This window comes from Mycteria americana, chromosome 2, assembly GCF_035582795.1.
Source record: "Mycteria americana isolate JAX WOST 10 ecotype Jacksonville Zoo and Gardens chromosome 2, USCA_MyAme_1.0, whole genome shotgun sequence".
NCBI lineage: Eukaryota > Metazoa > Chordata > Aves > Ciconiiformes > Ciconiidae > Mycteria > Mycteria americana.
Genome location: NC_134366.1, coordinates 6,146,974 through 6,159,650, shown reverse-complemented (window position 1 = coordinate 6,159,650; position 12,677 = coordinate 6,146,974). Strand labels below are relative to the sequence as shown.

General features: G+C 41.7%; 1 protein-coding gene across 1 annotated transcript in view; it reads right to left on the bottom strand.

The window, feature by feature from the left end:
• OXSR1 (oxidative stress responsive kinase 1) overlaps window positions 1–12,677 on the bottom strand; it is a 94,401-nt gene that overhangs the window by 56,995 nt on the left and 24,729 nt on the right. Inside the window, exon 3 of the mRNA XM_075492313.1 lies at window positions 5,852–5,960. Coding sequence (XP_075348428.1) covers window positions 5,852–5,960 — 109 coding nt within the window. The remainder of the gene's footprint in view (window positions 1–5,851; window positions 5,961–12,677) is intronic.

Below are 12,677 nucleotides of genomic sequence, written 5' to 3'. Positions count from 1 at the left end.
ACCCAGCAGCCAGGAACTTCTTAAACCAGCTCCGCTGCTGGAGAAAACTTTTGTGTAATCACACCCTCAAGGCAAGAAGTGCTAATTGTTCCACTGATTCACTTTCAACAGCAAGCCACCGCAAACATCTAAGCTTCCTGTTCCAAATCCAGAGAGCAGAGAGCGTTTCTTTGACCTCACCTACATCAGCAAGCACACATAATGGCATTTAGGAAGCCTGCTTCTGATGTTCCTCCTCAGGAGAGGAAGAAAGCATCCACATGACAGTCGTCAGCCACGCTACTTAATACTTCAGCACATGGCGCTGAAGTGGAGAAGGGTATGAAAACCTGAGCAGAAAGGAAAGCTTGTTTAGAACAAGATTATGGATAAATGCAGGAGTATTACACCTGGAATTTTACATGCCCCCAGAGGCAAAAGAAATGTACAGCAGAGCTAGTTGCTGTGGGAACCACATCTTGTATGTTACACTATAACCTAAGTGACAGGACAAAGATACAGGATAAGTTCAATGCAAAGAAAACTCCTCCTTTAAATTTGTCTGGCAAGCAGAACAAGAAAATTTAATACTCCAACTTAATTTCCAACAAGAAAAGCAGGTAACAGTAGCTGCACTGATTTGCCATTTAGAGGCCTGGCATAAATAGGCTGGAAAGCAGCGTTGGGGATCACTACACAGTTTTGCAAGAATCAAGATCTGCCCCAAACCTGACGGACACTGATGCTGAACATGCTGCATCTTTGAGAACTGGGAGTTGGCAGGATTCATTGCTGCTTCTTATAAGACATCTCGGCAGAAGCCAGCTGTTTCGGTGAGCCTGACTGTCATCAGAGCCAAGAATTAAATCTGCGTCTTGTCAGCCTCTGACAAATGGAGGAAGAAAACGCAAAAGAAGAAGGAACAGCTGCTTGGATTCAGTACTTACGGGGCTCAGGGATACAGATATAGCAAGAGCACCTAAGTAAAGGAAAGAAGAAGTTATACAAAACAAAGGAAAAGACATCTAAGTAGATTGCTGGGGTTTCTGGTTTTGAAGTTTCTTAACCGTGGTTAAACCACCTCAGCACAGAGGGAGTGTTAAGGAAACTTCCACTTCTTGCCTCCTTCCTTCTAGAGCACTTGCCTGGATGTGTGAGGAATACGACAAGATTAAGGCAGGAAGCAAGATAATACAGTAAAGGGGCAAAACAGCCTATTGCAGTTGAGACTGAGACATTTACAGGAGAATTTCTGAAGACAAACTATTTTTTTCATGCTTTTCCTATTATAGCTAGGAGTAGCAATGTATCTACAAGCTCCACATTCTGCAATCATGTACAGTCCCTACCTTCTTCTGCCTCTGACTTATCCCATCCTTAATTGTTTGAAATTAACTTGTGTCTCTACAAATAAAATCAAACATCCTCCAGATGGACGCAAAATAGCATAGCTCTCTCCTAACAAAATAATTCAACATAAACACAAGGCTTTCTAAGAACTTGAGGTTTGCGCTTTGATCATAACTCACTGCTGGAATTTGGAGTGGCCAGACCAGAGATTGACACAGCAGAAGTAGAACAAGATGTCGTACCTCCCTGGTGGAGACCTAAGATTTGCCATACCTCCCCTTTTGGTCTGGCTTGCTGAACTGCAGGCCAAGCACTTCATCAGATAATCAAGATCAAAGGTTGAAGTAAGAGGCTGATTAGATAATCTTAAAAACTTTTGGAAAATAAAAGGTCTAACTATTCCAATACAGTAATCTCCTTAGCAGATTTAATTAGGAGCCTTCAAGAAGGCAGAAGATCCAAGAGCCCTATCTAGAAATGTTTCAGTATTTAAAGGATTTACACAGTTTAAAAATATTTTGGAGGTCTCATCTGCTGTAGGCTGGACAGTAAAAATTGTTGTGTAATGTAGCAAGCCACCACAGACAGCTGTTTCATATGAGCAACTGTTTTGTAGAGTTAGCCACAGCCTTGGGTCACCTGTGAAATGAGAGCTCTTGTTAAAACCAGTAAGAATTTAGAGGAGCAAACAGGTCACAATCAGAAGAAGCACAAGAACAAAAGGACAGCTGCTCCTCTTCCTACTAAAAAGCTGCAGGAGTTAGAGAGCAGGACTGGGCTTCAGATGGCCTTAAAAAGGCATGAGCAAAATTCACAACAGGGGAATGCCAGCAAGGCAAAGAGCAGGTCAGCAGTTGTCTGGAAATAGCCATTGGAGTTTAGTTTGGAGTAACATTGGACCAAAAGGCCGGGGTGCCAAGTTGACATTGCTAAGCTTAGATCCCTACAAAACAGTTTCATCATTGGAGGAAAGGGTCTGAAATTTCTACTGAAGGGAACAGAAACAGCAGATACTTCACAAATCTGACTCAGGCACACATCACCAGATGTGAAAGAGGGTGTCAGAGTAACTGGACACACCAGCACCTCTTGTCACTACCAGCTGGATATCATCACAGCCACATTTCTGCCATCAACAACAACTATGCTCTACATCTGCTCCGGTGTCAAATCTGCCAGTTCAAACTGCTTTCAGCAGTAACTTCAACCAGCCTGACTTGGCTCTGATGCAGATTAGCAGTTTTACATGTTACTCCCCAACAGCTCACCAGTACATTACCTCCTCACTGCCGATGACGTTCAAAGATGGAAAACGGTATCTTCGACCAACACAGTAATTGCAAAGCAGAGACAAATAGTTCAGTTTCAGCGACAGTGCCAGTCAGGCAATTAAACTACCTTTGAGTGCACCAGCTGGGTGCTCAGAGGAGCAAGGCACCAAGTTATCAGACAATAACGCTTCATGGATTTAGAGTATTTTCCCTTAGAGACATTTCTAAAATACTTGCATATATGACCAGGTTAAGATTTCAACAAAATGACTGCAACCAGTAAATAAATTAAATTGCACTAACAACAAAAAAAGGCTTGCATTACAGACTGGTCTGTCTTGTGGGCTGTTTATCAAAGTAATAAGGTCAGTGTGACTAGGCTGAAATTAAAACTAGTTTCATCCTGAAAACGCATGCCAGCATAGACTGACACTGATGGAAGGGAAGCAATAAGATTCTAAACTTTTACCCAGAAGAAATTCTCAAGTACAAAAGCCACAATCAAGATACAGAATGGATATCAAAACGGATTTCATATGCGCTTACTGGGATGTACAAATCTCAGTCCATCCTCGCCGAATAGTTAGATGGAATGAAAGAGTTAGGCTGCACCCTGATTTTTTTCCTTTCTGGTTTATAAAAACAGCTCAAAGTTTTTTCCTGTAGAGAAACGCAGATCATTATTTTTCCCACTGGACAACAGATGATCACAAAACCAGCCACTTTATTACTGATAAGAAGTAAGCTGAAAGGAATGAGAAGCAGTTTTTAAAGTGTCTCTTGTTACATAAATCACCAGCCTAAAAACAACTGGAAAGTCTCATTAAAAGTGAATGAAAAAGCTCTTCAGTCTGAAAGCTCCAATACACAAGTTTCTTCCCTCATTCTCAAGATTGTCCTGTAGAATTTGCCTACGAGATCTAAAATGAGATTTCTGAAGTACAGCCATGAAAAAAGTATAATGTGAAAGCAGCTGAAAAATACCTCTCAAGGTACCCTCCTGCATAAAAAGTAGTGACAGTTCATTCCCTAAGTCCTTCCATCTATTTTAAGAATTCCCCCAGCCCCCAAATGATTCTTTTAAGTGAGAAAATTTAACACTGGCTCACAGAAATATTGCAGGGGGCAAGAGGAGGGGATTACACTGCTACTAGTCCATCTGTTATTGTATGACCCTAGTCCTCAACATATGCAAGAGTAAGAAGCACTGAGATTTCATAGCACTACTTTCCGTAAAGTACCCCACTTAATGCCAGAGCTGCACAAGGGTCAATTATCAGTCTGTATAACGTAAAAGCCCATTCAAAGTGAATACTAAATGACACACAGGTCATCATTCACACTGCCAAGAGGCTAGTTCTGAAGCAATGATGATTCTTCCAGAAATTTTCCAGTGTGGTCTTTAAATTTGTGGTGCCTTGATAACAAAAAGATGGTCCGTAGAGTCTGATTTTTTTCCAGCTTTACACAAAACAAACACACAAAAATGAGGACAAACAGACACAATATTTGGAGGTCCAAGGATGAGCCTAATCCCAACTTGGTTCTGACAGAAAACTGCTGTTTTCTGTCAGAAAACTAGCTAAGGCAGCTGTGCACTTTCTTCAAAGAGGTTGTGTACTCTCCTGAACACCTGAAATGCCATTTCGTCATGTTGTGGAAACCTTCCCACAGGTACACTTTTTATAAACACAGCAAAACTACTTGCACTAAGCTGGCAGGGGATTCCTTTCTACACACAAACAGCCATCGTGTCTTTATTGACTTGTTACATGTCCCTCCAAGAAAAGAGAGGGTATTGCTTAAATGACACATGAGACATTAAAAACCCTTTAAGACAGACTTAAGTTGGCATGAAATTTGACTGCCCCCAAGAGAACTGCTAAAATTCTCCAAAGATGATCTTCAACGACACATGTTTTATGGTCATTGTTGAGCTCTTGTGGAAAAAGCCAACAGGTTTAGCCAGATTTTTCCACATCATCTTCTGGCATTTTACAGTCCTCAGTATTAAGCCAAGAACAGAGAAGCCAAGAAGGTGGGTTTTTTTTAAAGCAAGAAAAAAGGGGAGGGGGGGGTGTCAGCTTTCAATTCCTTTTCACTAGGGTGCCAGGAAAACCAAGTCTTCCTAAAGACAGGCCTAAGATTTTAGCAACAGTGTTATCATCCACAACTTGATTCCATTTCTTGTCTCGACCATAACTTAAACAGGGATCCTGGAAAATATTATGACATCAAATAAAGCATTACTGATAAGAAGTTTTCAAACTTTCTCTCTCTCTCAAAAAAAAAAAAAAGCTGCTTCTCCAGTGTCTGAGAGCATAAATCCAGAAAGGGGAAGCTTCCCTGGCTCTGTGTTAACTAGGCAGTAATTTGAAATTGCCCCAAGTATTCCCAGTTTTTTTCTCAACTAGAACAAGTGGGCAAAGTAATCCAAGCTCTGAGGATTGACACTATACAAATCAAGCTGCACCCACACTGATGTTCTCCTCCCTTTTTAAGGACATACACTGACATTATAAGAGTAGCCCTGCCCAAAATAGAGGTGATTTAAAGTTCGTCACAAGGGCAGCCAACATGTCAATAAGTTAAAATCAATAGAATGGCTGGTTACCAACAAGCCATCAGCACTATGCACACCTCCAAGCTGCAAGTGAGAAAAAGGTCAAGGAACTAGCCTTGCAAGAGGAGTTGCAATTCTCAGAATAAAGTTAGTGGAAGTGGTTGGTCTCAGTGGAGTTAGTTGCGTACTTCTCTAGTTCAAAAGCTTATCCTAGGCTTACAGAGCAAGATGAAGAAACTTTTGTTAACATGACCCAAGAAGCACCATTTCAGATCCATCATTTGAGAAGATGACAGTGAGAGTTATTTTCTAGAAGTTTAGGATGGTTTCAACTACTACATCTGCACTTAAGTTTCTCTTATCAATGTCTGAAGTCATACACTGCAGTTTTCAAATACTCAAGTGAGTCATTCAGCAAACACAAACAAAATAATGCTAGGAAATACTGGCAAATACACAAAATAGGAGGGGGGGGGGGGGGAAAGCTAGCACAGTCATGTAGTTAGGTGTTACTACTGATGTACATAACATGAGAACGTATATCAGTACATCCGAGCTGAATGGGTTGAAGTTAAATAGTGTTGTTCAAATGTCTTAATGCACAAGTGGGAAGCAAACAAGGGAAAGGGTATTACAGGAAGACAGCTTTTTACCTTGCCTTTTAGGGTAAAGAAATTGGACCACTCACCTCCACTAAGTAACTTCATCACCAGCCAAAGCTCATCTTTCACCACGAACGATGTGTAGTAAGATACAATGTTGGGGTGATGGCACTGACTCATGGCTTGAATTTCTTTCTGTAGAGAAAAATAAAGCATTAGCAGTTGGACCCAATGATTATTATTCCTCGGGCACAGAAGCTATCTTCCTCAAGACACAACGTTCAAAGAGGGTGCAAAGAAAAAGGATACCTAGAAGCTAAATGCAGAAAATCCAGAAACACTTAACACTCAGTCTGCATCATACTAGGGCTCAAAGGTATTTTAGGGTGCTCTTCCTGTCTGTCTAAAAGAAAGAAAAAGTTGACCAAAAACCCCTTGGCAAGGGCAACAAAGTGGTTGTAACCGAAACACCTGCATGCAGCTACAACAGAATATTCCCCGAAAACTCACACCAGTTTGTTACCTAAGAAGTTCATGCTGACTCTTCCTTTCAGTGAGACATTACACAACAGATGCTTAATCTGTTGAAGACTATCATTTGGATGAGAAAGGGAAATATTTGCCTCTGGGAAAAAAAAAGGCCTCTTATTCCTAATGTTTCTTCCCAGCACGAAAGCAGATGGCTTAGCTCAATCAGGTTGAAGGCACAAAGGGCAGCTATATTTTTTGTCATACTGGAAGACGACTGAAATAAATTCGAGATTAGAAAGTTGTTAGTTACCACAGATGGAGTACAATATGAAATATGCTCAGATATTAAATTGTTTGAGTTTTGACTGTGCTTATTCTTAGATTTGGTTACGGGTTAAGGGTTGAGGTTTTCCAAGCTATGGAGGGAACGACACCACAGAAAGCATTGACTGATTTTTCATTATGCAAGCACAAATCACCAGTTTGGACAGAAAGCCTCACAGTTTCTTGACTGTCCATAGACAAAAGCCATCCATTAAGCCAAGCCTGGCACCCTGTACTACACCCAGCTGGGCCTTTGTGCTTCAGCCAAGCTGGTAGCTTCAGCCAAGCCCCCCAATCTGTCAAGTTGTACCCTCCAGCATCACCCACACCAGACACTCATTCCCCGATATCCTGAACTTCTGCTCTCAACTAAGACATTCCTTCACTGAACACGTGGATGCCACTTACTTTTCAAAGGTGTAATCACTGCTCGCTGTCAGCCCCCTCCCCATGACACAGACTCAGCCGAGCACCATAACCCCAAACACACAGGGAAGGAGGAGAGCAAGGGCCCTTTGCACCCTGATCCTTTCCTCCCTCTAAGCACGAGCCCTCCCTGGTACCAAAGTACAGGGGAAAGCTCTGAGAGGGATTCACCCCTGTCTAGGATGCCCCATGGATGCAGCATATTCTTCTCCTGCTCATGTACAAAGGTCTGCTTTTGACTGAGTACAGCACAAAGGCACATTGCTTCCCCCTTGGCAAGGGTTTAGCTGGCAATCACAGCTACAAAGAAACATGCTAATATTGATTTATCCACTTTAATACTGCTTTTCAGGGACTAGGTGCATTTGAGGAATCAAACGCAATTAGTTCCTCTTTCTACTTCCCCAGAAGAGGCACCAACTTTCCAGGAAACTCCAATAAGCAGATTAAAGAATCCTTCTAAACAGGAAAGGACATTTGAAGAGTGGCAAGTAGGCTATTAATCTCAGTGTAGCATACTCATTGACTAAAAACCACTCTGTGAAAATAAATACAGCCTGAAACAATATCCTCTGCTTACTCTGACAGCTCCAGCTCCCTTCCCTGCAAACTCACTTGTGTCAAGCTAATTTTCAAAACTGAAATACGTCAGCACCTTTGGAGTTTTCTAACGCCTTCTAGTTAAGTTTCTTCGCAATGCAGGAAAACCCGTCGACGGACAAAGCTGGCAACAAAAATGTTCTTTTTACTTCCCTGCTTCAAATTTCTACCAGGGGATGGATGGGAACTGGGGCCCTGGATAACACAGGTCAGACTCAGTGACTGGTTTGTGCCTTTTATCACACTCCCTGCACAAGACCCAGCTAGTTGGGAAGCTCTCAGCTACTGTCTGTAAACATAAGTACAACACTTTTGATTCATGCAGCCTTTCCAAAACTGATCGAGCTCAGAGTTTAACTCATTTGCTTACCCTAGGATCATTCTGGACTTGCTCAGAGCACTGAACTGAGCCACTAGTTAAGGGATCCATAAACCTGACACAGTCTTGGTCCCTGAGCCTGAAATTATCATTTAGTCTAAAGTTTTAACTTAATTTTAAAGACTTTTTTTTTTTTTTCTTCTTTTAAACACGCAAGCAAATCCAGGTGCCTAACTTCTCTCTCTGACAATTAAAAAAACCACACGTGCACAAGTGGCACCAGGGAAGACAAAGGTAGAAAGAAGCAAGAAGGACACTGACTGGTTAATCATCCCATCAGCCAGACCTGCCCCAAATCCACCACTCAAAAATGATCTAGAGGAGCTGGTTTTATCTTTTTCTCAGCTAGAGCACTCAAAATATTCTGAACCAGCTCCCTGGGAGATCAAAAGTGTAGTACAAGAAATACAAACAAACATTGCATATTTTATATATATTAGTGTATCCCACTGGAATTCAGGAGATAGTGAGACAAAGTCTGGACCAAGTTTACTTAAGAGCCTAGACCTGGATCAGATCTTTGCCATTCGGATGGCTCTGTACTACAGCATTTTGCAGGCATTCCGTGACACTTAGTTACTGTTTTACTATTTTCCAAGAACTTCCTCTCTTGTTCATTATCACAGTCTGCTGCCTGGGCTGGGAAGCACAGTTGAAAAAAAAAAAGCTCAACTCTGTCATATGCTTTGGCACACAAAGAGGGAAAATAAATAATCACAAACCTGATCTATGCAATTAAACACCTCCGTCAGCTAGTGGATGTGTAACACAGGCAGATTAAAGCATTTCTCACACAGTGTAGCACAGCTCTGAATAATTAATTGCATCACAGCCCATGATTTCCAGTGTTTTTACATTATTACCAATAAGAAAGAGCAGCAGCCAGGCACACTTTTTCCCTCTCACCTACAGACCCCCACCCCATTTTCAATAGTTTTCTAGGCTAATCCCACACCAGCTACATCAAAGCTTCCTTGTTCTTCACCCCCACAGAGGGTACTAACATCCTGGAGGCTCAACGCATACAATTGTTTTAACTGGTCATGGCAAATCACAGTGGGCTTTGCGGTTAAAATGCTTCCTCGCATAGTTGAAACCAAGCCAGTTCTGTCATACATACAACAGTCTGTGCTACAGCAGTACAAATGCAAGGGCTGAAGAGCTGTAGGTAAAGCAGGAATCCCAGTCAAGGATCACCGGGGAGCTCTGCTCATAAGCGTACTTACAGAAAAAGGGAGCAGGAAGGGATAAAATGCAGAAACAGCCCTTCTGTGGGTAGTAAGTGGCAGCTTTAATACTACCCAAAGTTTTTAGGAGAGTTTGCTGGTCTTCAAACACAACAAAGTCCTAGCAGGCAAAGATTTCCTCTCCCTACCTCCTCCCTAACAAGACTGCTATCCTCAAATTGCACAAAGAAGAAATAACCCAGTTAAAACTGTGCTCCCCTCACTAGCATCGAAACTATATTGGAAGACTCCTAATAAAAATCTCAGCCATTTCTACACCTCTGTAATAATGTCAGTGCTAAACATCAGAATTTATTTGGGCTGCTATATACAAGTTTTAAGCTGGAAACGTTGCTTTATTCCTGCTCTGCCAACAGGCACGGGTCACTGGATACAGACCCCTCAAACCATCCGCAGACCCAGTGGATGGTAGACAGCTCTTCTATTCACTTGCTTATGCACAAACACCCCTCACACTAGATGGCTTCAGTTATGAGACACAGCCTTACTGCCAATTCCCCATTTCAGGATCCATAAATTACACTGCCTTCTGCTCAGCTATGGAGAATGAATTGCCGATAAAAACATGTCTAGACACAGGCAGTGGTTTGGAGATGGTTGCATGCTCACCCTGGGCTAGATATTAAAAATATCTGCACTGTCAAATACCAAAAGCAAATAGACTGCGATTAGCTGTAAAGGCCTCCATGTCTTCCATTAGGGGTTCTGATGAATGTTTTCAGGCCTTCTGCGGGCAATAAAAGCAGCATTTCAAGGCTTGTGAAACACTAATAAAACTGCTGTGAAGTGTAATTTGGAATCATAAGAAACCTGTTAGTCTCCTGTAAGGCAGGCATACTTCTGGAGATCTGCTATTTTAGAAGTGGGTTTATTTGCCCACTGACATACAACTGACGTTTCAGTTAATGGGAGCAGAGATACAAGGCACATAAGGCTATGTTTAAGCTACTAGCTGAACTTTCTTACCAGTATTTTCTGTTCACATCATCACCTTCTACTCTTTGTGTTTATCCACCCCTGAGGCACATTTCAAAGACACTTGCTCTCAAATACAAGGATGAAAATCCTGCTTTATTTAGTTTTACTTCCTACATGTTGACATGAACTCAAGAGATACAACACAGCAGCAGTCTGCTTTTATGTGGCTACCTGCAACTTCAGAGGAATCCAGAAAGCTGTCAGCTTGGCTACCCCATTCGAAGGCAATCATGACTAAGAGAATTGAGGGAGGAAAGCATGCCCGGGAGGGAAATCAAAGCAGGTCAGATGTGATCTCCCCCTTGAATACATGGATGCTCCAACTATGGCTGGCAAAGAACTTCTCTCAGCTGAAATCTCAAGGTATAAGGCATTAAAGCTCTTCTTCATCCTTTTAAAGCAGGATTTAGAGCTCTGGTCCTACAGGCAGCCATCACTGTTCAAATTTTGCTCCAAGTGAAATTCTAATGGTTTAACTAAAAGGCTGTAAAATTAAGAATATTCATTCCCCTTTTTAAACATCAGTATAAAAAAACCCATGTTCCCCTACCACAATCAACTCGAGAGACATTTTTTGAAGGAGACTAGGAAAGAGCACAGAGCTCAAAAATCAGAGATTATGATCCAAGTTCCATGTCCAGATTATCCAGTTCAGTTCCTTACCTCAATATGTGGCTACAGCAGATAGACTGGCACAATTAAAAAGGGGTTAGATTAGTCCATCCAGAGCAACAGCAGAAAAGAAACAATTCTTCAAGGGATAAAAAGTCTTCATCCATAAATTTATCTCAGGTGATGGGAACATGCCACCCCTGCAGCAAGTCACTCAGCAGTTGCCCATTTCAATGTCTATTCTTCAGCATCATTCAGTGGTCATTCCCTCTTTCAAGGTCTGCAGTATTAGTGACAATGTACTGAAGGAAGCAGATGTTTATAACTGTTATAATGGAGCAATCCATACACACCCATTTTTTCTTGGTTTCGGCCACAAAGCAAATAGGCAACTGACTCATCTCACAGGTACAAGCGAAGCCAGCTTTACCCACTTTGCCAGCTAACATACCACTGACCCTTACAGCTGTTCAGATCAATACCCAGTATTTACAGCTCAACAATGCCTTAAATTTGTGATTAGTCCACGCAGTCAATTGCAAACTCTCCAGAGTTATTTACATGCACAATCTCATGCTCATCCAAGTGAAGGAAGACATTCTACGTTCAGGATTTCACCCACCATTAATCCTGATGTTCGTACTGAACTTTAAAAAAAAAAAAAAAAAAAACAAAAACAAACAAAACAACCAAAACAACACCCACTCAACCAGCACAGTAGTTAGGATTTCTGTTGTTGCTGCTTTGCGAAACAATACAACTAAGCTGTACCCAGCTTAGGTTTAAGTCTTCTGTAAAGCTGCAATCTCATCATGCAAGAAACATGTAACATGCCATATCAAATAACCATGCGGAAGACACGTATTATACATTGGACTCTCTGGCATTGACACTTGGGGACTTGTTCCCCTGGAGCAAGTGTAGAAGTCCTCAGGACTGGAAATGGAATTATAATGGCAATTCCCATAGGATAACAGGCATGGATGAAATGTCTGTACTACTTCTACAGCAGCCTGCTGCTTTGTTCCCAACAACCTTATAGTCTGGTTAATCCACTTGTAGGAACTGCTCCGTCAGATCAAAGCGAGTTCAACATCCTGTCCAAGTCTTCAAAAGAAGGTGTAAAACCCTATAACAAGCAGTTACAGAATTATCTGCCCAGAGGGAAGACTCCTGACTAAGCCTGAGCAGTTAACAGTTGGCTTATGCTTTAAACCAGGGGAGTTCATAATCCTTTTTTTAAATCTTATCTAATTTAACCTTCTCAACTATAGGTTGATTTATTTAATCTCATGCAATGTTTGATTTCCGTATTATTGGCAGCAAGTTCCCCAGGTTAATTCCATGAAATTCAAAATAACATTTCTTTTTATTGCAGTTAAATTTGTTCCCTCGGCTTCCTTAACTGCCCTCTGACCATAGCAGTGGAAGAGTAGTACCTTAACTTCACTCCTCTTACGTGTAGACCTGTCAGGCCCAGTCCTATCAGTCTCTGGACTAAGAATAGTTTGGAGTCTCCTCCTAGGAGCAGCAATGCCACATCTCCCATGCTGTTTCCAGAGCCTGTCTCCTGTTGAATCACCCTGGAAACTAACAGGCAGCAGTTTCCCCCAGCTGGGAAAGCCCAACATGAAATACCCCATAGCTTATGTTCCCCTCTCTGCCATTCAACATTCCTACTAACTGCTGACAACCCACATCATCTGCTACTCAAAGCATGGAGGAAAAAAACATCTGGATGAAAGAAAGCTAACTCAGCTTTAATTGCATGAAAATGAAGCAGAGTTTGCTGAACAGAGGGGAGATTTAAAGCCTTTGAGATCAATAATTCTTTAAAACAAGAAAACACTTATACAAGGAAAAAGCTTGAGGCAT